The sequence below is a fragment of the Podarcis pityusensis genome, assembly GCF_964106645.2.
Source record: "Podarcis pityusensis genome assembly, chromosome: 10".
NCBI lineage: Eukaryota > Metazoa > Chordata > Lepidosauria > Squamata > Lacertidae > Podarcis > Podarcis pityusensis.
The window spans coordinates 15,843,496-15,869,621 of NC_138035.1; the positions used below are offsets into that span (position 1 = coordinate 15,843,496).

Consider the following 26,126-nt stretch of genomic DNA (forward strand, 5'->3'; position numbering starts at 1 on the left):
CCAGCACTATGAAAGTGTCAGTCAGAGGTTCCAACAGCTGTGGAGAGGCAGGTGGGGGACACAGAGGGAGATGGGGCTTGCAGCTCTTGTTGCAGAGATGGATGAGATGAGATCGTAGGTTGACGGAACCCCACACCAGAGCCTCACTATCAGGCTGCCCCAAACCTGGGAGAGACTCCTACATCCCATGGAGTCCTCCCGTGAGTCCTCCATTGACCTGATTTGGCCAGCCCACAACAGTTTCTGAGGGAGCACTTCGACCACACCAAGGCCCACCCACTGCTGACTGACATATATTCAATAACTAGACACCTAAGTTTCTAGAATGTATCCAGCATTGTGTCTGCTCCCCCTTCTCCCATTAGTGGATTTGTACAGATGTTGTGTTTGTTACATATAATTATTTGAGCATTAGGTTTTCTCCTGTGCTTGGTCAGACGGTGAACAGTGATACTGAGGAGGTCTACAGCCCAATGCCCCCTCAGAAACACCTTTATATGATGACAATGGCTGTTTCTTGAATGTTGTTGTTGTTTAGTCGTTTAGTCGTGTCTGACTCTTCGTGACCCCCTGGACCAGAGCACGCCAGGCACTCCTGTCTTCCACTGCCTCCCACAGTTTGGTCAAACTCATGCTGGTAGCTTCAAGAACTCTATCCAACCATCTCATCCTCCGTCGTCCCCTTCTCCTTGTGCCCTCCACCTTTCCCAACATGAGGGTCTTTTCCAGGGAGTCTTCTCTTCTCGTGAGGTGGCCAAAGTATTGGAGCCTCAGCTTCAGGATCTGTCCTTCCAGTGAGCACTCAGGGCTGATTTCCTTCAGAATGGATAGGTTTGATCTTCTTGCAGTCCATGGGACTCTCAAGAGTCTCCTCCAGCACCATAACTCAAAAGCATCAATTCTTCGGCATCCATGGACAAAGAAAACAGGCTTCTTGAATAGAACACCCCCCTCATGTCTCTTTGTTGCTTGATATATAGTAAGAGTAAGTAGGTTTGTCCTTCAAAGAAAAAAAAATCCCACAGAATGCCCCCCAAATTCTAGTATACCTGTATACTAACTGTTTGGATCCTGAGCTGATTGTGACTCCCAGACTCTAGTTAACTGCTTTCTATTTGTCTAATAGTGTTAGAAGCAATTCCCTTTCCTCTGTGTTTGAGTGATATTTATCGTTTAAATAAATCATTGCAATTGGTGTAGTGGGCGGAACCCTGGATAATAGCCTTGAACACTCATAGCTCCATATGACATGTGCTATTATTATTGCTTATTTTTATAGCACCAAAAATATACTAAGCTCTTTACAAAAGGGTCGGATAAACAGGTCCCTGCCTAAAGCAGCTTCAATAGACATGAATCATAAAAAGAATTTGTGTGGGGCACAGTGGTGGAAAGGAGGGAGCAGGGATCATAAAAATAATAGCACATTTAATACAGTGAAAAGCACAGTTTGGGTTACAAAAATGTAGTTTTATCATTAAGCTTTGCAATATAGGGAGTCAACAAAGAGGAAAGGACACACACATCAGTGAACTGCCTGATCCTAATCATAGTTACATGGAAGAATGGCCCACTGATTTCAATGGGGTTTCTTTCCAAGCAAGTATGTTTAATATTGATGTCTTAGGTACCTTGGGTTAAGAACTTAATTCGTTCTGGAGGCCTGTTCTTAACCTGAAACTGTTCCTAACCTGAAGACCACTTTAGCTAATGGGGCCTCCTGCTGCCGCCTTGCCACCGGATAACGATTTCTGTTCTCATCCTGAAGCAAAGTTCTTAACCTGAGGTACTATTTCTGGGTTAGCGGAGTCTGTAACCTGAAGCGTATGTAACCCGAGGTACCACTGTATTCCTGATTTTTAGTAGAGTGTGATGCAACACTGTCATAACCACCTTCACATGCGAGTTACGTGGCAAAAGGATACAAGCTGAAGCATCTACGATATATTTCAGAAAGCTGTTTGTATGTTTGCTAGGCATTTGCACACCTCTTAAGATATCAGTACCAAATTACTGTTCCCGAGGTCAAGGAGGAGGTTTTCATCTGTGCCTGGATACAGCTGGGTGCCATTTTGGATCCTGAAGGCAGACTGAACCTTTCAAAACTGCACTGATTTTAACCAAAGTTTGCATAGTGGTTCTTGAGATGAAGCTGCAGGGTTTTGACTATAGCTGGACACAATTTTGAATCAAGATTGTGCCCTGAACCTTTCAAAACTGCACAGATTTTAACCACTGATTTCAAAACTGCAATGATTTTTCTGGTTTCTTAGAATTCCCGAGCAACGCCGGGCACAAGACTGCTAGTTTCTTTATAAAAGAAAGTGATGGAGGTGCCAAATTGGCTCAGGGGAGTAAAGCGGGGGTGGGGAACCTGTTGGATGCCAACTCCCATCAGCCCTTGCCAGGATGGTCAATGATCAGGGATGATGGGAATTGTAGTCTGGCTATATCTGGAAGGCCACAGGTTCCCCATCCCTGAAGTATAGAGTAAAAAGCTGGAGATGTTTGACCAAAGAAGAGTTCTTATGCATACCAAAGAGAAGAGAGGAAGATAAACAAAATGCCCAGACTGGAATGCGAGAAGAAATCACCAAGAAAAGGTAAGATCCAAAAGTATTGAGAGACTTCACGGTAAGTACGAAAACTGGTAGCACATATAAAGAAACTGAGCTGAAATGAAAATTTAGGAAAAGAGTCATGGGGAGGAGAAGTTTCAGCTGTGAGTATTCTGAAGATTTGTAATGGATAGATAGAAAATAATAGTTTATTAAGAGTGGATAGATAATAATAGCTTATTAAGAGTGGATGCATAACAAATGAATAAATAATATTGCTTTTGCGCATTAATAAAGAAGTTGGGTTTCTGCGAAAGTTTTAAGATGAGGGGAAAGACCAGAAAACACAGCATTAATACAATTTAGTTATAAGAAATCCAATTGAAAAGGCTTTTATTTTTGTAATGGAAATAGGACAAAAATTGTGTCATCGGTTTCTAAGCAGCGATATGACAAATACATGGTAGCAGTATTAACCTGGTGTAGACTTCAAGGATTGCATGAATACAGCAGTGACTTTCATATGTTCTTTTTTACAACAATCCTTTATATGTTCAGTGGTTTGCCAAGGAACCACCTCATGTATTAGAAACAGAATTGGCTAATCCTTGTTTGTGGAGGATTCTGGGGCATATTGCAGCATGTTTATCAGTTCATTCTTGGTGCTAAGGTCAGACCAGTAGAGTCACATCTAGAGATGTGGGATAAATTTGATTCAGTTTGCATTTAAATATACCTAATAACAAACTTTCCAAAACAACACACAAACCAGAACATCCTTCAAAATTCATACTTTCTGATTTTTGCAATGCACTTCTCCAGCCATGTAATGTGTAAAAAATAATAATAATACATAACACGTGCATGAAAATGCACGTATTAGCAAAATATAACATACAAATATGTGTTACGTTCGGGGAAATGGCTTTGCAAAAATGCGTACGTTAGGCAAAATTGCAAATGTGTATGTTAGGAAAAATATGCATTAAAAGGCTGGTGAATTTTCCTTTTTTTTTTTTTTTTGAAAACTAAGATAAAATTGCAAACTGATGTGGAAATGTGAAGATTTGAGCTTAAGACTGATAGAATGAGAAAGTGAAAGAAACTGAACTTGACATATGGGTCTATCTCTAAGCACACGGTCAATCTGTGTGGAAGCACCCTGGAACAGGAATGAACAGACTTCTGTTGGGGAATCTGCTCTGGTTTTGACTTGAACCTACCTGAGCCACATGCAAAATGGCAGCTCAAGGGGTGGAGCTAACTGCTTACTGAATCCCATGTGCCATTACACTGAGTGGGTGCGTGGGGCTTAACTTCCCATAATGTTAAGTGCACAGGGTGCAAATTCATCTGCATTTAGTATTATTTTAACACTCTGTGCTAGGAGGGGAGGGGGAGATTTTAATTAAGACTGCAGAGTGGAGAGAGAGGGTAGGCTTAACTCTTGCCTTCCCAGCTGCGATCCTCACAGAAATGGACCCTCATCTTGCCCCAGAGGTTAGAAAAAGCTCCCATTGGGACAACTGGACTAATCGGCAGGCCAAAGATTTTCATCGGGTGGGAAGGGCTAAACTTCTCTTTCCTGCATGCTGTGTTCCTGATTGGAGACCACCTCATGCTTAGTATTATTTTCTTTAATGTAGGAAAAGCTCTCTGCTGCACATCTAAATGCAGCGTGTTGAAATTAGGCTCTCTGTTGACCTGCATGTACCGATACAAATCTTAAACCTGAGTCAAATCAAGGATTCTTTTTGCTGCTGGTATTGATAAGCAACTGGGAAACAGAAACCTTTGCTGATCTACTGCAAATCATCCAGTGATTACCACTACGCTCAAATGTACCAAGTGCTTCCCTGTGGCTTAGCAGTGCAAGATTAGTCAAGGTGACCAAAACATTTTTCAAATGGGGCAGAGCCGCTGATCTGCCATGACTGATCTCCTCATCTTCTGATGTGCTTCTGGACGAACCACCGGGTTCCCCCAGAATGCATGCTACAATAGCAGAGCTTATTATGACTAAGCACATGAACTAACAAGGCTAAGGTCTGGTTCCTGGCTTGTGCACATTACGCTAGCTTCTGGTGATTGTTGTGTCATTAAATAAAGGCACAAATAAGCATTCAGCTTATTATTATGCATGTTCAGCTTCAGATCATAGCCAAGCACCAGGTGAAATTCAGGAGTACACATTCGTAGTGTGAGTATGTCCAACCTCTGTTTAATTCCAGCATTAAAAAAACAACAACATGGCGGAGGTATCTGAGCAATTTTAATTTTAACCCGCCCCCCCTTTTAATGTTCCCACTTTAGCAAGAAGCCAAAGGGAGATGACCTTCGAAGGCTTTATACGGTACATGCTTTCGGAAGAGTGCAGCATCTTTAAACAAAAGCACCGGACGGTTTACCAAGATATGAACTTCCCATTGTGTGACTACTTTATATCATCGTCACACAATACCTACCTGATACAAGACCAGCTTGTAGGGCCAAGTCACCTGTGGGGCTACGCCAAGTATGTACATTTATTTGTGGGGTAGGGCAGGGGAGAGGTGAGGCCAGTAGGGTGTGGAGAAGTGTGTTGTGTTTCCTAATGGTGTTCTTTCTCCATATTTAAAATAAACACAAATGTTTGCAGCTGTTGAAGAAAAAATAACTTGGAAAAATACCTATGGGTTGTATTATGGCGCTCATTGAATTATTTCTGCTCAGACAATGGAACGTCTGTTACTTCCCCCAACAAATCTGCCCTGGAGAGTTGGTGGGATTGAGGGGGTACAAAGAAGGAAAGTTCCATTGCATGTATGGACATCATCCTGCTGGTGCAATAATGACTTCATTGGAAGCAAGTCTGTGGCTGAGCTAGAACTGAAATAGGGGTGGAATATAGATACATATAGAAACTGCTTCAAAAATGCTTTTCTTAAAAATAAAAAAATACATTGCATTTTCCATAAGGCTGGCCATCGCCATCTAATGTCACCTTGTATATTGCTTTTAAAACACCCTTAAAATGTTTTATTTGCAGCTGTATAGGACAATGGCAGAATTATTCTTTTGTTCTGATTTAGTGCTTTCTGAACTTTGGGACTCTTTTGAACCCCTTTTGGTGTCCCACCCAGTGCCTACAGTGTGCCCTATGGCCAAACGCGTGGGAAATCTTGTGCGCAATCTTGTGGCTGGTGGCCTTTCTGTTCCTCCATTTGCCAATCCTTTTGGTGCTAGCATTTTGTATTGTGAGTGGCAAACACAAATCCCATGGCTTTTTACCATGAGTACCCGTGGCATCATGGCAGATCACTGTGGCACCATTGGCAAAACCATGTGATTTGTCCCAGGCAATAATTGCGCCCGGTCCTTGTCTCTCTCCCCCTCCATCTGTGTTGCAGCAAGGTTGCCTTGCTGCTTCATTGGAAGAAAGTGTGGCTGGGAAACCTCAGCTTGCAGGAGTAGGTTCCCTTAGCTCACATTGCTTTAGCAAGATTGGTTACTCAGAATTGGGCCCACAGATTTAAGAATGGCAATCCAAGTCAGTTATTAAGTTAGCCCTTCACAGTTGCAAGGAAACCTCCAGTCAAGAGGTAGATGGTGCACCCAGTTCCTGCTCCGGAAAGGTTTTTACACAGCCAGAGTTTGGAATTCAGAGTCATCTGAAGTTTGTGGATTTCATAAGCAGGAATAATTCTTCTGAAATTGCCACCCAGGATCCTAAATGTCCCAAAATATCATCTGCGTCTTGCAATGACAAAATATGATCCTCTCAAGACTTTGGGGACTTGGGAATATCATGCTGTCCAATGAATTTTTGCATCCAAATCCTTGCTTATTGTGTGGCTTTGGATAAGTCACAATCCTACCTCACAGGACTGTTGTGAAGATCGAATGGGATTCCCCTAAGCTGCCTTTGAGCTCCTTGGATGAAAGGCAGGATATGGATAGATCAATATGACGACTAAATAAAGAGTTACATCTTAGCCTCTAACTCAGATGTAGGTACAGTCACAACATGACCTTCGATGTTATTTTTGGTGTTAAATTGAATTGGTTGAAATTGTCAATGTCAGGTAAATAGGGGCTTCCAGCACAGAGATAAAAGGACAGAGTTATACCTCTATCTCAGCCTTTCTCAACCTTTGGGTCCCCAGATATTATTGAACTACAACTCCCATCACCCCTAGCTAGCAAGGCCAGAGCTTAGGGATGATGGGAGTTGTAGTCCAACAACATCTGGGGACCCACAGGTTGAGAACCGCTGCTCTATCTGAATACACAGAGTGATGGCCAAGGGTGGGTCCAATTTACAACTGTAAATAAGACTGTGGCTCTCTAATATTTTCATATCTCTATGGGAGTGCAAACTGTTTGGAGAAGATCTGTTTTCTTAAAAACTGTGGATCATCAAAATGTGTGCTACCCTATCTGAGCTTCTAGTGGAGTGCAACTCCATAGCTAAACAAGCATTATTTGGAAAGCAGAAAGCAATATGAGTGCTGATGAATGGGACACAGGTCTTTTTATTGTCTTCTTCTTCTTCTTCTTCTTCTTCTTCTTCTTCTTCTTCTTCTTCTTCCTTTCTTTTTTCAATTTAAAGTTCCCTGAAGAAGGGATGCCGCTGTGTAGAAATTGATTGTTGGGATGGTCCAAATAATGAGCCTGTGGTTTATCATGGACATACCTTGACGAGCAAAATTACCTTCAAGAATGTCATCGATGTGGTCCACAAGCATGCCTTTGAGGTAGGTGCAGGTAGTTGGTCAAAAGCTCTGAAAAATGTCCACAGGGCACCGTAGGGTACCTACTTGTCCCACAGCAGTATCAGATGACTCTGAGGGTGGGTAGTCTGCTGACCTATGAGAGCCTTATATGATGCTGTCAGCTGACCTACAGAAAGCATAAAACAGATCTTAGATGTGAGCCTGGGACACATGGCAGGGCTGGATAACAGATACAAAAATACAGTGGTACCTTGGTTTACAAACTTAATCCATCCAGAGGTCCGTTCTTAAACCAAAGCGTTCTTAAATCAAGGCATGCTTTCCCATAGCAGCGGGGGACTCAGTTTACAAATGGAATACACTCAACAGGAAGTGGAACATGTTCTGCTTCCAAGGCAAATTTCACAAACCAAAACACCTACTTCTGGGTTTGCAGCGTTCTTAATCCAAGTTGTTCATAAACTAAGCTGTTCTTAAACCAAGGTACCATTGTAATTCCTTTGTGAAAATTACTGTGGACAGAACAGCACTGTGCAGTGAGGAAAACCTTGATATGTTTCGAGAACGGCTGCTTGTCGTAACAATTTTGGCCGCATTTGTGTGACTGCTGTTTATTTATTTGCTTATCTGAAGATTTCTCAATCGTGAAAAAGAACTAAGTTGTTCACCAATATTTATTAAAGCAATATTACATTGAGCCCCCAGTTCAAACACAGCCAATTCCCAATTTCATAGTGTCAAAGCCACCAGAGATCAAATTCACGTTCCAAAACTGGGGAGCGTCTCTCCAAGAAACCATCCTTGAAATTCAGGGGCAAAGCAGCCCAGCATTCCACTGTTATGTTCTGTCCGCTATCAGCAATCCCCATTCTTTGTAAAAGCCACTTCCTAATACGTGGGTGGCGCTATGGGTTAAACCACAGAGCCTAGGACTTGCCGATCAGAAGGTCGGCGGTTTGAATCCCCGCGATGGGGTGAGCTCCCGTTGCTCGGTCCCTGCTCCCGCCAACCTAGCAGTTCGAAAGCACGTCAAAGTGCAAGTAGATAAATAGGTACCACTCCGGTGGGAAGCTAAACGGCGTCTCTGTGCGCTGCTCTGCTTCACCAGAAGTGGCTTAGTCATGCTGGCCACATGACCCGGAAGCTGTACGCCAGCTCCCTCAGCCAATAAAGCGAGATGACCGCCGCAACCCCAGAGTCGGCCACGACTGGACCTAATGGTCGGGGGTCCCTTTACCTTTAATATGTGGCAGCTGCAGGCATTTAAAAAGAAAACAGAGTCACAAATCCCAGATGGGCATGGACGAGCTCTTGGTCATGCCTAACGTAGCCCTTGGAATCCTCCTAAGAACATAAGAAGATAAGAAGAACCTGCTGAACCATCAAGTCCAGCATCTTGTTCTCACAGTGGCCAACCAGATGCCTGTGGGAAACCCACGAGCAGGATTCAAGCACATAAGCACTCTCCCTTCCAGTGGTTTCCAGTAACTGGTTTCCAGCAGCATTGCTATCATGACTACTAGCCATTGATAGACCTCTCCTCCATGAATTGGTCTAACCTTCTTCTGAAGCCTTCTAGGTTGGTTGCCATCACTGTCTCCTGTGGGAGCAAATTCTATAGTTCAACTTTGCTCCTGGTCATTATCTGCAACTGAGCATGTATTTTTCCCTCACAAAAGTGAATCAGGGATCAATCCTTACCCCTGGTGAGCAGCAGTGGGAAAGTGCAGCTGTATTCCTGCTGCTTGCATCACCAGTGGCAATGGCAGTGTTGAAGAAAGGCTGAAGTAGCAACAATTTGCCAATGGTTTAGTATCTAGAGCAGCGATTCTCAACCTGTGGGTCCCCAGATGTTGTTGGACTACAACTCCCATCATCCCCGAGTTCTGGCCTTGCTAGCTAGGGGTGATGGGAGTTGTAGTTCAACAACATCTGGGGACCCACAGGTTGAGAAAGACTGATCTAGAGGATCCTTGGCTAGCTCAGATCTGCTCCTAACTTACCCCGAAACACCGCGTTTAGGGTTTACACTGACCATTGCCAGCAGTAGCTTCCTTCCACCCCCACTTTTCCTATGGCAGTTGTGGATTCTCCCCACTGGTAGAGGTCAAAACAGCCAGGCAGTTCTGGGGGGTGGGATGCCCATGACACATTCAACCACCCTTGAGCTTACGTGGGTTGAGGTTTGGATTCTTCTTTTAATGGACTTCCTCAGTTTCAAAAAGGGGAGGGATACCAACAGTCTTTATGTTAAATTTTCAGGCATCAGATTATCCCCTTACAATATCTTTGGAGAATCACTGCAGCGCTCCACAACAGGAGAAGATGGCTGGCCATTTGCTAGACATTCTCAGGGATACCCTCTGTACTTCAACACTGGATGACAGCATGCCATCTGAACTACCCTCTCCAGAGGTAACATCCCACCCCCCAAACCCAACATTATTATTATTGTAAAATGTGGTGTTTTGGGGTGTTTTGTTGTGTGTCAGTTTGTGTGTGTTTGTGTGCAAGCTCTGCAACTGTTGTGCACATTTGCAGCATAATGATTATTCAGAGTTTGGAATATCTTCGTCATAAAAAATGAGATTGGGCAGGGGGAAATGAGATGGTGCTCATAGGGCTTGTGATCAATATCACTCTTGTTCCAGCCCATTCTTCCACTTCCACCCCTCCTCTCACCATAGCTCATTCCGGAGCCTTTAAAACTGTGAGTGAAATGAAGTAGTGTGGTACAGTGGTTAGACAAGGGATTGGGAAGCCATGGCCCTCCAGATGTTGGAAGACTGCAGCTCCCATCAGTCCCACCAGCATGTCTAGTGGTTGGGGTTTATGAACATCTGGGGTGTCGCAGGTTAGCCACCATGGATTAGACTGAGGAGACCCAGGATCAGATCCTCACCTGGCCATGAAGATGAGGGATGGCCTTGTGATGGTCACAATTTCCCAGCCTAGCCTAATTCACAGGCTAGTTGTGAGGATAAAAATGGGGAAGGGGAAGAACCACTTATGCCATCTTTAGCTTCTTGGAAGGATATAAATATTGCAAGTATGAGAGGGCAGAGGAGCCTGTGTTGCATTGATTGATAGACTGCTTCCTGTATAGGCTACACATTGCCCACCCCCTTCTTCAAACAAATTCAAATATAATTGTTTTCTAGGTAAAACAAATAGTCAGATGTGAGACATTCCAAGCTATAGACAAGCCATGCTGATATCTCAGGAACAACACATTGTCCTTGAGATGACAACATGAGCCTACATGCAGTGTTGGTGTGCAACACTTGAATTGTGCTGCCTGAGTTTCTTCACACATGCACGGTGCTGCAGTCTTGAAGAAAGGACCACACTTGTGTAAACTGACTCATAACTATGGCTCCCTTGCTTGCTTCCTAGAGCTATATGCTTCTCAAAATTCCCTGTGGAACGCCCTCCCACCAGATGTCAAAGAGAACAACAACTACCAGACTTTTAGAAGACATCTGAAGGCAGCCCTCTTTAGGGAAGCTTTTAATGTTTGATGTATTATAGTATTTTAATATTTTTTTGGAAGCCCCCCAGAGTGGCTGGGGAAGCCCAGCCAGATGGGCAGGGTATAAATAAATAAATAAATAAATAAATAAATAAATAAATTGCACTCAGATTGTGGGTGAAGAAATGCCACCAGGCTTCTCTAGGAGAAGGAGAATTTATCCAACAAGTCTCAAGGGTGGGGCTCACCACAAGCAGTGGTTATAGTGCAGCTTCTTTCTTTAATTTTCAGGAAGGGGTGGAATGGATAACCACGGTTTCCTTTTCATTAGCCCAAAAGCTAATCCCTACATGCAAGTCGAATCTCCATGATATAATGTTGGTTGATGACTTGGATGTGAACAAATGAATGGCTTCTGGGATTTGAAAGAGGAGTGGAGTGGATAGCCATGGTTTCCTTTTCATGGTGTCTGCTGGTCTGGTTTGCATAATGTTTCCCCAGAGTGGACATCTGAACAAAAATGGTTTTTGTTCCTGTACAGTTGTGTGGTTTACTGTGCTGAGTGCCCTCAAATTTCTTCCCGCAGCAACTGAAATTCAAAATCTTGATAAAAAATAAGAAAGTCGGAACTCTGGAAGAAACCCTGCAACGCAGGGGCCAGAGATGCTTGGGCCAAATAGCAGAGCTCGAGGAGGTCATGGAGTCAGAGGATGACCTTATAGATGAAGACCCTAAAGCACAGTTGATCAAGAAGCCGCTTGCTCGATTGGCGTCAGCACCCAAAAAGGATAAGAAGGACAAGAAGGTAAATATACCTTCAGTTAGAGGTGGGGAAGGAATTAGATTTTGTTTGCATTTCAGTGAGAAAGTCGCTAATTCACACTTCTTGAACCAAAACATGAACAGAAACCCAGCTATCCTTTGAAATGCACACTTCTCTGATTTCTGCAGTGCAGTTTTCTAAGCAAACACTGTGTACTAAAATGCATATATTGAGGGAAATGTGCATTAAAGATGTGTGCAGCAGTGAAAACAACATTAAAATGCATTGCATTAGTGCAAATTGCTTGTAAAAATGTGCATATTAGTCAAAGATATACACAAAATGTATTAATCAGAGGGTTTTTTTTATCGCAAATTGCTTGTAAAAATGTGGGGAACAAAATTTAAGACTGGGAAAATGAGAAAGGAAGAGAACTGAAGTTGATAGATTCCTCTATCCTTAACCTCCAGCACACCAGATTTTTGCAAAAGCAGAAGCCATGTTGCCTGTCTCAGTGACTATTAACTGATGGTTGGTGTTCAATGAACAGGACATCTTAGCTATTCAGTTATACAAAAGCCCCAGGAGAGAATCACCTCATATTTCTCACTTTGCAAGGCTGTAATGCTTTTTAACTTTTTATTCACAGACTCATAAGGTTAAAGTCGCCATGTTGCTGTCAGAACTTGTGATATACACAGCTTCCCGGTCTTTTGTCAGCTTTGAAGATTCAAAGGAGAAGCAGAAGTTTTATCAAAATAATTCCATCGGGGAGGTGAAAGGACAAAAACTTATAAGCAAGAGAGGTAATTTACAAGATTCTAAAATCGACACTTGCTGCTATTTGCTTCTTTAAACTATTGGAAGAACTAAACTTTATGCATGGCACAATACAGAATGGTATTTAACTAAGTCCCACTTAGAGTAGACTTATTGAAATTAATGACTCTTGAGTTAGTCATGTCCATTAACTTCAACGGGACTAGATGGATGCCCATTGAGTCCCAGTGGGGGGAAAGCAATAATAATAATAATAATAATAATAATAATAATAATAATAATACCCCAATGTGTTTCATAGTCAGCGCAGTTTCCAGAATGCCCTTTGCAACCAGATTGTAAGCCTCTGTGCTTGGGAATAAGTCATACTGATTTTACTGGAACTTATTTCCAAGTAAGTAGGCTTAAACTTGCAACATGCAAGAGAATCAGTCCTAAGGACCCTCTTGTAGACGTCATTCAGTGGGATTTACCTCCAGATAGGTGAGCATAAGATTGCATCTTTGTGGTATTACTGATCTTTGCCGTACTCTGCTGCATCGAGAGCCAAATCCAATCAAGAGGTCTTTACTGGTTTACTGTTTGCTTCTGCAAAGAAGTCGAAGTGCTGTCTATGGAATAAAACTCTAAATAAATAGATATTTATTTGTTTCAGCCACTGGCCTTTGCAATCTGCACAAAACATAAAATGACCACATATGTGAACAACTAAGCAGGGAAAATTACCAAATTCAACTGAGACACCAGTCATTTGCTTCCCGATATAAGCATAATAGAAATATATACAAGTATAAACACTACTGAGTGGGTAAAATTACTAAAATCAATTAGAATTTTAAAATGATACAATTTAAAACTCTGGGCACTTTGGCAGCCCTTATTTTAATGGAGGTTGCTATGAATTTTGCAGGTTTTTTCTTCTTCCTGCTGTCAGCAGCTTATATTGATCTGCAAGGAGAAAAGTCATTGTAATAATTAGCTGGGTACCCCAGCTGAGACAGAAATAATGGAGTGATTAACTCTTTGTGTGGATCTCTCTATAATGAGCAAAATAACACGAACCATTATCTGGGTACTACCGTCTCCAGAAACTTAGGGCCAGGAGCTATTGGAGGAATTGCCTTCTCCCACAGAAGCTCAGCCTTATTATAAGATCTGCTTCAGAGATCATTCTAAGGATGCCTCTCCCCACCTTCTGAGATTAGGCAGAAGGCGACAGGTCATTCATTCCCCATGGCGTTAACATCCTGGAACATCCTCAGAGGCTGCTAACCTTGCTGTCCTTCAGACACTGGGTTGATGTTGTTTGCTCATGTACTTGGAGGACGATCTGTTTCACCGCCAGGGACTGCGCTTGAGGATTTTGATCTTTGTGAATTCTGATATGACCTGACTTGTTCTGCACTTCCTGAACTAAAATGCAGATAAGAACCTTGCAGCTCACCCTCTTGATTTTACACTTCTCTGAAGCTTGGGGTGAACTTGTCAGCTCAAAAAAAAAGTATAAAAAACCTGTTTAGAAATGCTTATTTTTGTGAGAGAAAGCTTTTGGGAATATGCCTTTAAGTGCAAATGTTCAAGTAGGGATTTTAAAAATCTGCATGAAGATTTGCACCTAAATTTCCACCTACGGTAAATTGTGGAACTTCCCCTCTGCCGAAGTGTGTTGAGTTTCTGTCTCCATTATACAGCTTTTGAGTTAAGATGCACCTTTTACCTTGGCCTCTGGCAATCAAAGCATTTTTGTTTTCTGGTCAAATCCCTTTTTATTGAATGTATACTGTTCTTTCACATTTAGAACGTCCCCACCCCCGTTTTATAACTGTAAAGTTTTAAAATCTATTGTTATAATTCTATACTACTTTGTTATAACCTGCCCTGGGACATTTATGGTAAGGGGTGTGGGCAAGACTATCTCTATCTCTGTCTCTCTCCCCCCCCCCACGCACACACACAGTGCTTTTTTCTGGTAGGGCGCAGGGGTACACATACCCTAAACATTTTGTGAATCTAAGTTTGGCTTCATTGAGGGGCAGTATTTCAATATGAGTAGGAAAATGAGAGTACCCCTAAACATTTTTTTAAAGAAAACAACCCAGTATATGTTCTTTTTATATATACAGTCATACCTCGTGTTACGTCCGCTTCATGTTACATTCTTTCAGGTTTCGTCCCGCGGTGACCCAGAAGTACTGGAAAGGGTTACTTCTGGGTTTCGCTGCTTGCACATGCGCAGAAGTGCAAAATGACATCACACGCATGCGCAAAAGCAGTGAATCGCAACACGTGCGTGTGCAGACGCACCGCTGCGCTCTTTTCATGTTGCGGACGGGCCTCCGGAATGGATCCCATTCGCAACCAGAGGTACCACTGTGTATTCTGGAATGTATATATATTCTGGAATGCCTTTCCTAACAAAACACACATTTCTAAACACTCTTTGATTGAGGCCGGAACTGGATGGAAAAGACTTGTAAATAATAAATATATGTGAAACGGACTCATCTGCCCACCCCTGTTTCCTGCTTCATTTATACTCATAACTTCTGCTGTTGCCATTTGAAATAATTGTATCCTTTTCATTTTAATATTGTGCAGGATTTATTTAGTGGTTGTTGCAAGCCACCTTGGAGGCTTTTAATCAGAAGCGCAGGTTATAAATATTTCAAATGAGTACAAAAAATAGCACAGGCTCGTATGTTGGTTGCTGTTGCATCGCATAGGGATTCCCATTTCATATCAAGAGTTCCTTGTTGAGACATAGCACAGCACCAGAAGCAGAGAGAGATGGATTGCCTAGAAATTGTAGCAAAAATTACGATTCTCGGGGCTTCTCAAATCACCCACTTAAACCACCCCTCCCCCGAACTGGAATAAATGATGCAAATTGGGCCTCCTGCAGTTTGCATAATCACAACATTTGTTTTGTGGAGTGGGAGCTATAATGGAATTCAGAATTTATCCTTAGTTCATTTCTCTAATAGTCTGGTGGTTGAAAGGTTTACATTATCGATCTTCAGCCAGTGGGCTGGCATCCGCAGGTGGGTTGCGAGGCCATCCCAGGTGGTTCGCGGCCAAGCTGTTGCCGCCATGTTGGATTCCAGCTAAGGTTGACCAAACGGAAAGGGCACTTACAGGGGTGTCTGGGCTCTTGCCCACATTGATCTGATGAGATACTCGCTGTATCCACTTCAATGCATGCTGCAAAGTGCAAAGCAGCAGGAGAAAGGCAAGAGCCTTCTTCAGTAAGGAATATATTTCTGGCCAATTGTAGGCCTCACTTTCCTATAGCTATGCCTGTAGTGAGAGAGCTCTCTATGGGGTACAGTTACAGGTAGGTAGCCGTGTTGGTCTGCCGTAGTCAAAACAAAATAAAAAAATTCCTTCCAGTATCACCTTAGAGACCAACTAAGTTTGTTATTGGTATGAGCTTTCGTGTGCATGCACACTTCTTCAGATACACTGAAACAGAAGTCACCAGACCCTTATATATAGTGAAAGGGTGGGGAGGGGTATTACTCAGAGGGGTGGTGGGAATGGGCGATTGGCTGATAGGTGTGGTAAGCCTGTTGACGACTGTTAACAACTGCAACTGGTCTTACAGAAAAAATCAAGGGGCGAGATGGCTAAAAATAGCTATATCATGTATAATGAGATAAGAATCCAATGTCTCTATTCAGGCCAGGTCTCTCCATGGTTTTAAGTTTGGTAATAAGTTGCAATTCAGCAACTTCTCTTTCCAGTCTATTTCTGAAATTCTTTTGTAATAAGACAGCTACTTTGAGATCTTGTACAGAATGTCCTGGGAGACTGAAGTGTTCTCCTACTGGTTTCTCTGTCTTGTGATTCCTGATCACAAGATTTATGTCCATTTATGGGGTACAGACACTCTGTTCACATTCTAGTCCATTTCTACGGCTCTCGTGACTTCTTCCAGAATAGAGCTATGCTGGTGACTAGAACGCAGAAATGCACACTTCTGCACAAGGGAGCACCCTGGTGGGTTGCTTGGTTGCCATCATGGCAGCAGCTGGAGTCCCAGGAAGTTACATCATAAGTCGGGCTGCAGGAGATGAGAGCTGGAAGGAGCAGGAATGCCTCACCATCCTCTCACAGTATTGTTGTGAGGATAAAATGATGAGGGGGATAACCTTGAGCTCCTTGGAGGAAAAGTGAGATATAAATGCAGTGATAAATGAATAAAATAAACAATAATAAATCACATCATTTCCAGCGGGAGAGAGTTTAGTGGATACTTACCCTCCCTTTTGAAATCAATAGAACTGAACCTTCGCTTGAACATATGCTTTCTCCTTGTTTGTTTTGAACAACAGGCACATTTTTACATGTTCTCCCTGTGACCATATGGACTACAGCCTTTTTTTATATATATAAAAAAATCAGAGTTGAGATTTCTTCCAGTGGACTCTATCCTTGATATCCTGTCATCTACAACTGGTTCATGGTTATGTTGATTTCCAGGGTCCGTGGCTGGCTAGGTTTATGTTTTTTTGTTTTTTAAAAAAATGTTACTTTTGAATATGAGTTCATAGAAGAGATGTAAGGAAATATTGCGTAGCATTGTGGGCATGAATATTGCATGGTGACTTTGCCACAAACACACATCAAATTATCTTACCTTTGAAATATTAAAATTTTGTACTTTTTAATAAAATATGTGCACCATCCCTCTTTGCAGCTCCTGACTTCATTGCACACACAACAAACTTCATTACAAGAATCTACCCCAAAGGAACCAGGACAGACTCTTCAAATTATGATCCACAAGAATTCTGGAACGTTGGGTGCCAAATGGGTAGGCTTTTCCATCTAATTTTATGTGATGTCTTTGCATGCATGAAACACCAAAATAGGTTTAGATATATGGCTTAGATTTGATAATGTCTCACATGGATGAAAGCGGGTTGGGGGCTGACATATATTGGAATCTAGAGTGCTTTTGGGTTGCAGTCACCGGCCAGAGGGCTGAGGAGGGCAATAAGGTTAAGGTAGGTGTGTGGAACTTCTGTCCCTTCAGATATTGCTAAACTAGAACTCTGATCAGCTCCAGAAAGTGTAGCAATGGCCAGAGTTGATGAGAGTGATATTTCAGCAGCATTGGGAGAGCCGAAGATTCTACACACCTGGAGACAGTAAAGCAAAGAAGCATCAAACACATTGGCCAGTCTGAGATGTAATGGAGAACCATAGTGGAGAGTCGGGGCAGGGTGAATCATGTGGTCCTCCTCCTCCTCTCTTTGTGCACCGAGGGATGTGCAAAGTATCTTTTTGTAACAGACTAACCACAGTTCCCTGTGACATTTGAACTCAGGAAACCATGGTTTGTATAAACAATGATTCCAGCACAAGCCAGGTTCTGAAGCCATGATATGAGCATTACTCATTAACCATATTTTAAACAAAGGGCAGTTGCCTCCATTTGGATGTCATGGAAGGCTGTACACATTTTAAAATCAGAAATGAAAGCATCCAATCTGCTTGAAAGAGGAGGCTGGAAAGAGGCGGAGATGTGGTGGACTGCAACTGCCATCATCATGCTGGCTGGGCCTGATGGGAGTTGTAGTCCAATAATTTATGGAGAGTGGAAGGTTCCCCAGCCCTGACCTGAATGCAGCCTTGATGATAGCGGACATATGGCTGAGTCAAAATTGCAATCCCTCATGCTCAAAAATATGCTGTGCTGGCCTTCTAAACAGATGTCTAAGTCCTCTTCCTGTAGCACACTGCCTAATGTTTATGTCTTAACTTGTTTGTCATTGCAATGGGAAATGTAACAACAAATTCATTATATGAAGCCATGTACTTTCTTTCATCCTGCGGCAGTTGGGGGGAAGAACAAAAATACTAATTACATCTCTTCCTGCTCATTGCTTTCATTTTTCGCTCCTCTTTAATGGCATGTGTGTAATGCATAACAAAAGATAAAGTGATCTGTTTAGTGATATTAACTCCTTGCCTCTAAAAGCTTTGACTGGGTGCATTGTTGGCAGTGGACAGTTTCCTGGCATGAAAGGATCATTTATTGAGTGCCACTCAGGACTCAGGCAGCCTGCACTGCAGGAAATTGGATGATTTGTAAATGTCACTGCAGCACCCAGAACTGAATGGGTGACATGCGGAAGGAGTGACTTTATTTCTATGAAATTAAAAAGGTTCTGAACCAAAGAGTTTTGCCCTTTGAGATATAACTATTTTGAGCTTGTCCGCATGCTGCCAATCATCAGATTTGTATGATGGGAATAGCAATACAGTCTGAGAGAGAGAGAGAGAGAGAGAGAGAGAGTCAGTCCCTTGTGAATGTTGAAGCTATGCATGTATGTTGAGTTGGAAGTATGTTCCATCAAGCTCAATGAGACTTTGGCTGCATCTACACCTGCTGTCTAAAACACAATTGAAGCACATGGCTGAAAAAACAACCCCATGGAAACTGTAGGTTTTTAAGATGTTTGGCAATAGTAGCTCTGTGAGGGGATAAACAACAGTTCCTGGGATTATTGGAGGAAGCCATGTGTGTTAAGTGTTCTTTAAATGCATAGCATAGATGTGATCTTCCTCCCAAGCAAAACTGCAACAAGACTGCAGCCTTAAGGTCTACAAGCTTCCTTATCAAACTGTCACCTATATTTATTATAATCTCTGTTCCATTTAAATGCCTAACAGATGAAAGTTTTACCCACCTGGTGCCCACCAGATGTTTTCAACTTGAACTCCCATCAGCTTCAGCCTGCATGGTCATGCTGGCTGAGGTTGAAATGAGTTGCAATCCAAAACAGCTGGAGAGCGTCAGGTTAGTGAAGGCTGATTTACAGGATAGATGAGGAGGTTGTGGTGGAAATATCTACCTTACCTATCTAGTTTTATTTAATTCATGACCTCGCTTTGAAGTGTTCTCCAGCAACAGAACACCCAATGAAACAAAACACAACCTAAGCAGAACAATAAAACTACCAAAAAGAATGCCAAGCAGAGAGAAGCTAAACAGCAGTCAGTAAATCTAGATGAAATCAATTAGGCAAATTAAAGATCAGAAGATTGTCTAAACAGACAGAAAATCTTTAGGTTCCAACTTTGGCATCTCCAGCTAAAAGGTTCTTATAGGAGGCAATGGGAAATAGCTTTCTCTGCTTAAGATATTGGACTGCCGTGGGGAGAAAAAAATGGACAGTACTAGGCTAGATGGACAAATGGTTTAATTTGATTCAAGGCTGCTTCTGTGCACCTTTTGAGCACAACAGGTCTTTAAATCCCATTTGAAAGGGTCAATCTTCCGACTTAAGGTGTTACCTAGTCCAGGTGGCACTACTAGGAATGCTCTTTCTGCAGTGGCTGCCAAACTAATGGACAGGGATGGGTAACCTCATGCCCAGGGGCCAAATATGGTCCTTCATTATCTGGTCCTCAAAACCCTCCCCAGATCCCACCCTACCCCAGCCCTGCTTCACACTCCAAGTGCCTTGCAGGAACAGGCCCTTGACTACTGATAATGACTCTTGGTTCTCTGGATGAAGGTTAGAGAGGAATCATAGGCTCATAGAATTCTAGGGTTCATCTGAGGCTATTCTAGTCCAACACCCTTCAATGCAGGAATATGCAGCTGTCCCAGACAGGGATCAAACCTGCAACTTTGGCATCATCAGCATCATGCTCTAACCAACTGAGCTATCTGCATGTGTAGAAACTAGGCTGCTGTACAAAGATGAAATTTAGAATTGTTGCTCCACCCAGTTCTGCCCTAGACACCCCCAGCCAAGGAAGGTACACATCTGATAGTTAATTCTTTATTGACAAAAACATGCACTTACAGCAACTCCCACAGTGCTCTGGATACACATGGAAACACCCTTCTAGCCTCTAGGAAGTTTTCCCTAGCTCTGTGTCCCATGGAGCAGTTGCATAGGATAGATTATGAAACCATCAAGAGGTTTTCTGAACTGCATTTTAAAGCCTGGGGAGGTATGTTATCCCACGATCCCCATGAGATGTGCACAGGAGCCAGGCAAAGAGGCTACAAGCACGTGCTGATATAGGTGCATAGAGCAAAATGTGCAAGTGTTGGGGTATGTGATCATTGCATGCACCAGAAATTCAGAGGCCCAGCCCTTGCAGTTTCATCACTCCCATTTGTTTTTTCAGTGTCTCTGTATGTGTGTGTTTCATCAGATCCTGGTGTGTGTGTGTGTGTGTGTGTGTGTGTGTGAAGGGGGGAAATATTTCTGAAAATCAGTCATTACTTCAGTTGCATTTAAAAACAACAACTGCTCACACAATACCTTGTATGCAACTGAAAATATCTCTTCCCCCGCTTGCAGTGGCCTTAAACTTCCAGACACCCGGAGTACAGATGGATCTACTGAATGGAAAGTATTTGGACAATGGTGGCTCTGGTTATATCTTAAAACCAGAATTCCTGAGAAAGAGAGACACAGACTACAACCCACATGACGTAAACATGAAATTCAGAGCGCTTACACTAACAGTAAGGGTAAGAAGGTTTCATTCCACCTTTTACTTATCATTCATATATGATACTTATGTTATGTTTTATAAACCACTGAGCCTCTTGGGCTTGCTGATCGGAAGGTTAGCAGTTCGAATCTGTGAGATGGGGTGAGCTCCCATTGCTCTGTCCCAGCTTCTGCCAACCTGGCGGTTCGAAAGCATACCAGAGCGAAAAAGACAACAGTGACTTTAAAAAGGAATGGGAATTTTTTTTACAAGGTATTTGCAGAAATAACAAAAAGAAATGTACTCAATGTCAAGATGTGAATAAACTTTCACAACTTTATTGAATTTCAAAATGGAGGATGACAATGTAACAACATTTAATAGTATATATACATGTAGAATACAACAAACAATGTAACAAACCAGAGGAGGAAAATGAGGGACACCAGGGGGAGGGGGGGGGATTGTAAGGGTAGGATTGGATTATGGTACATGATATTTGTAATTATAAAACTTTAATAAAAATACTATTATTAATAAAAAATAATAATAAAAGAAAGCATACCAGAGCACAGAGCAAGCAGATAAATGGGTACCGCTGCAGCGGGAAGGTAAATGGTGTTTCCGTGCGCTCTGGTTTCCATCACAGTGTCCTGTTGTGCCAGAAGCGGTTTAGTCATGCTGGTCACATGACCTGGAAAGCTGTCTGTGGACAAATACAAGCTCCCTCGGCCTAAAAGTGAGATGAGCGCCACAACCCCATAGTCGCCTTTGACTGGACTTAACCGTACAGGGGTCCTTTACCTTTACCTTACTTCTCCTAAGCTCTATTTTTTAATATAAAAAAAGACAATTTCATATAAAAAAAGACAATTTCAAAAAAAGACAAATTCATTATTGGTTTAACATTTCAGTTGTACATCTCTAGTGACTCTTGGCCCATGTGCCCACAGGTAAAATCCCTACCCTGCCCCGGTGAGGGAAGCTGCGTAAGTCTAGCCAAGCATGGTTAAGTCCTTTCAAATCCAACCAGCTAGGGCAGTGCAGTGCATCTCTTTCTAAGCAGTGATCAGCACACTGGACAGCTCACAGTGGACTTCCCCATTGGCTCAGTCCTGTTCAGTGGCAGGCAGGCAGCGGTTCAGTGGTGGCAAGGACGGGGCCATGAACCCACAGGGTTTTTTATGGGTGCCCTGCCCCCCAGGGCCCCCTAAAGTTGGCGCCTATGGCCCCAGTTCATCAAGGTTGATGGCAGTTGTAGGCCAGCAACATTTGGAAGGCCACAGGTTCCCTATGCAAGATCTGCACTGATAGCATCCAGAGTTTCAGACAGGAGACTTTCCCAGCCCTACCTAAAGATGCAAACCTATTCCTCAAAATTTCCACTTATCTCAATTTGCAGTGTAGTTGTGCAATCAGACAATGTGTACAGAATTCATATATTTGGGGAGAATGTGCATGAAGATAAACACATTAGGGAGAATAACATACAAAACGCACCATATTAGGGGAAATTGCTTGCAAAACTGCATACAAAACTGTGTTTACAGGGAGAAAAAAGCAGATGAATTTCCCCAGATTGCGGTAGAAATGTTGAGAACTGAATGTAAGACTGGTACAGTGACAAATGGGGAAAACCAGAATTGGCAGATCCTTCCACCCATGCTCAGAACAGACACACTGAAATTAATAGACCTTAGTTAGTTGTATCCATTAATTTCAATGGGTATATTCGTGAGTAGGAGTAATAGTAATAGGAGTAATACAACCCATGGATTTAAACAGCATACTTTGAACTAAGAAGAATGCAATAATTTTAGGAGCAGCCTTAATCATGAGAGCTAAATGGGGGCTCCATATTCAGAAGTACAGACTTTATGTTCAGGGTATGTACATTTTCATACCAGAGACTGAAACCAAAAAAAGGTGATGGCGGCACAATGCCAGGAACTGCTGGAATCCATGTGGCTACCTCATGTGGTGAACTGTTGAACTTCAGTTGGCAACCATCTCAGATTGACCTTCTGGATTGACTCTGCTCACCCAAACTGATCGCTAGATCTTTCTGGACAGAAGAGAGTTTAGAGAGCCTCTTTTCTCAAGCTAAACCTTGCTTGAGCAACAAGATCTGCCTGAGCACTACCCATATCTTGTATTTTCCCTCTTCATCTGGATCCCTGCCTTCAGAATTCTTTCTCTTGCATCCTGATAATTCTTTGGTCTCCTGCCTTTGGCCCACTTCCCTGTTGTTTCTTAATTTTTACTCCAGCCTCTCATTTCCCAGCTCCTAAATTTCTCCAGACTTGCCCATGACCCAGCACTCACTTCACGGCCAACTTGTGATCTTCACAGAAACATGCAGTTGGCCGTGTTTGGAAGCAGAATGCTAGATGGGTCTTTGGTCTGATCCAGTAGGGCAGTTCTGAACTGGGAAACCCTTCCTGGAGGCAGAGTTTTCTGTGGGCAACCCTAATCATGCATACTCAAAACTAGGGATGCCAGAGAATTCAGAAACAGGAGCAGAAATGGCCATTGTTCACTTACTTATCCCATGTCTGGAAGAGAAATCAATTCAGCAAGTACAATTGGTATTAGCTGCTGTTTTTGCTGCCAGTCTGTAAATGATACACAATTGCTTATGTTCCCACCATCGGTTTTGTATTTCCTTTGCACGGAAATGAAGGGGGCGGAATAACATCAACATAACTGATGCGATTTATCTAATTAATTACGTAACTTATGTAAATTTTGCCACCATGGATAGCGAGACAAATAATGTAGTTTTTGGCAGAAAACCGACTGCAGCAGAACAGAAACAATTCTGCATGCAAAGAACGCAGAGCAGCATGGAAAATGATACCTTATTAGATCCCAACTCTGAAGTAAGTCCCACTGAATTCAATAGGGCTAGGATAAGAATGCAGGAGTATAGTTACAGTTTACCCTCTCTAGCCCCCTAGCTACAATATATCCCCGGATTGGGATTAAATCTAATTTGCAGCATCCAAGAATGAAACTGAACTTTCCAAAAATTCTGGCATTCTGCTTACAAGGCAGCCTCATTAAATACTATTATTTACAAGGATCTCGTTCTCAGTACACCCAGGTCATTCTTCAGCTGCAATTTAGAACATTACCGTAGCATGTTGAAAATAGAGAGAGGCAAATTGAATTAAACCTTTCAGGGCAAGCTGTGATATTCATGTACAGAGATGGTTCTGGAAAATTGCCTGTTTGAACAAAAATAAATCAAACAGGTTTGATTTATTATCTGTAATATTTCCTGGTACTCTCCTGTGCTTGTTGTTGAAAATACCTCAAATACTATAAATTCTGTGGCCAGCAAGCTGCAAATAGTTATCAAAGACATTTGACAGGTTATTAAATACCAGCGGTGTACAGTGTGTGTGTGGGGGGGGGGGGGTTGGTCTGGCTACAGAATAAGCATTCTCTTCCCATCTTGCCAACCTTTAACAAAGATTTTGTTTACCATTTTTTTTAAAAATGCATGTTAAACAAGGCCAGATATTTTTCTCCCTCCTTCATAAGGAATGGTTGAGGGAATTGGTATGTTTAGCCTGGGTAAAGAGAAGATGTGATAGCCATATTCAAACATCTCAAGGGCTGTCACATGGAGGATGAAGCAAGCTTGTTTTCTCCTGCTCCAGAGGCTAGGGCCCCAACCAATGAATTCAAGTTACAAGAAAGGAGATTCTGACTAAATAACAGGAAGAACTTTCTGACAGTAAGAAGAATTCAGCAATGGAACAATCTTCCACGAGAGGCGGTGGACTTTCCTTCCTTGGAGATTTGTAAGAAGAGGTTGGACTAATTTGTGGAGAATTGGTCTATCAAAGAGTATTTGTGAAAAAGAACCTCCATATTCAAAGGCAGGACAACCCTAATGCATTAAGAGGTATAATACACCTGACAAGTAGAAGTAGAAGATAGACATCAATAGCCTTGTCCTCCATGAATTTGTCTAACCCTTTTTTAAAGCCAACCAATTTCCTGTGTGATTGAGTTTCACAGTTTAACTATACACTGTGAAAAAGCACTTCCTTTTATCTATGCTGAATTTTCCAACATTCAGCTTCATTGGATTAATGAATTATTGCATCGTAGTTTTGTTTTGTTTTTAAAAAACAAAAACAAAAAAACTTTGAGGTTTTGGTAATGAAAGCTTTCTGTCAGGAAATCTTATCTGCCATTATGATTCATCTGATTAAGAAACCCCTGACAAGCTTCTGAGAAACTCCCGAAGTTCTCCAAAGTATAATTTGAAAGTTAGTGAATCATATGAACCAAGAAAGTGTTTGAGATATAGGTATCACCCAAGCACTATGGGGGTCTATGCCTATGCATTTTGTGTTATACAATATTGGTCCTGGACGACTCTGTGTTCTGCTGATTTTATAACATCTTATTTTTATGTTTATGGTAAAGTGAATCTTTTCTAAAGCATTTAAATCATATATACTTATGGATGTTTTTCCTCCTTCCGCAGCAGTTAATGGATGACTCCTGTTGTTGACAGTAGGAGAAAGATTGAACGCTATATAGGGATCCATGCTATAGCAATCTTCTTAGTAGGGCTAATGGTTGTAATTCTGAAAATCTCAAGAGACTTAAAGAGGATGACACCGTGGAGTGCTGTAGTATTTATTTATGTGGCATTTTCAAAGCTCTCATCCCAGGGTTGAATTGGACTGTGAAATTTCGCCGTTTGTAGTCCAGAGGTTGCTGGACTACAACTCCCATCACTTCTGACCATTGGCCATGTTGGCTGGGGTTGTATCATGTGAAATTTGTAAATTCAGAAATTCAGAGTGTGCCCTCCATCATTTGATGCTGGGGCTGTCTACTCTCATAATATAACCACACTAGCAATATTGTTGTCATAAAATAATGATGATGGGTTGTCTCCCATGCTTGTCCCAGTTAGAGTAGAACTACTTAGAGTTATTCTGAGTAATTCTTACCTGGATACAATCCCATGTTGTTGTTGCAACAAGAGCAAAAACAGAAAAAGGTAGAGTAAATCAATTTCAGCACAGTAAAAGGTAAAGGTAAAGGTACCCCTGACTGTTAGGTCCAGTTGCGGATGACTCTGGGGTTGTGTACTCATCTCACTCTATAGGCCGAAGGAGCCAGCGTTTGTTCACAGACAGCTTCCGGGTCATGTGGCCAGCATGACTAAGCCACTTCTGGCAAACCAGAGCAGTGCACAGAAATGCCGTTTACCTTCCTGCCGGAAGGTATCTATTTATCTACTTGCTATTTATCTACTTGCACTTTGATGTGCCTTTGAACTGCTAGGTGGGCAGGAGCTGGGACCGAGCAACAGGAGCTCACCCCGTCACGGGGATTCG

General features: G+C 42.3%; 1 protein-coding gene across 1 annotated transcript in view; it reads left to right on the forward strand.

The window, feature by feature from the left end:
• LOC308486264 (1-phosphatidylinositol 4,5-bisphosphate phosphodiesterase zeta-1-like) overlaps nt 1-26,126 on the forward strand; it is a 49,198-nt gene that overhangs the window by 19,660 nt on the left and 3,412 nt on the right. Inside the window, exons 4-10 of the mRNA XM_081022874.1 lie at nt 4,872-5,073; nt 7,150-7,294; nt 9,536-9,688; nt 11,332-11,550; nt 12,158-12,314; nt 16,988-17,104; nt 20,619-20,791. Coding sequence (XP_080879000.1) covers nt 4,872-5,073; nt 7,150-7,294; nt 9,536-9,688; nt 11,332-11,550; nt 12,158-12,314; nt 16,988-17,104; nt 20,619-20,791 — 1,166 coding nt within the window. The remainder of the gene's footprint in view (nt 1-4,871; nt 5,074-7,149; nt 7,295-9,535; nt 9,689-11,331; nt 11,551-12,157; nt 12,315-16,987; nt 17,105-20,618; nt 20,792-26,126) is intronic.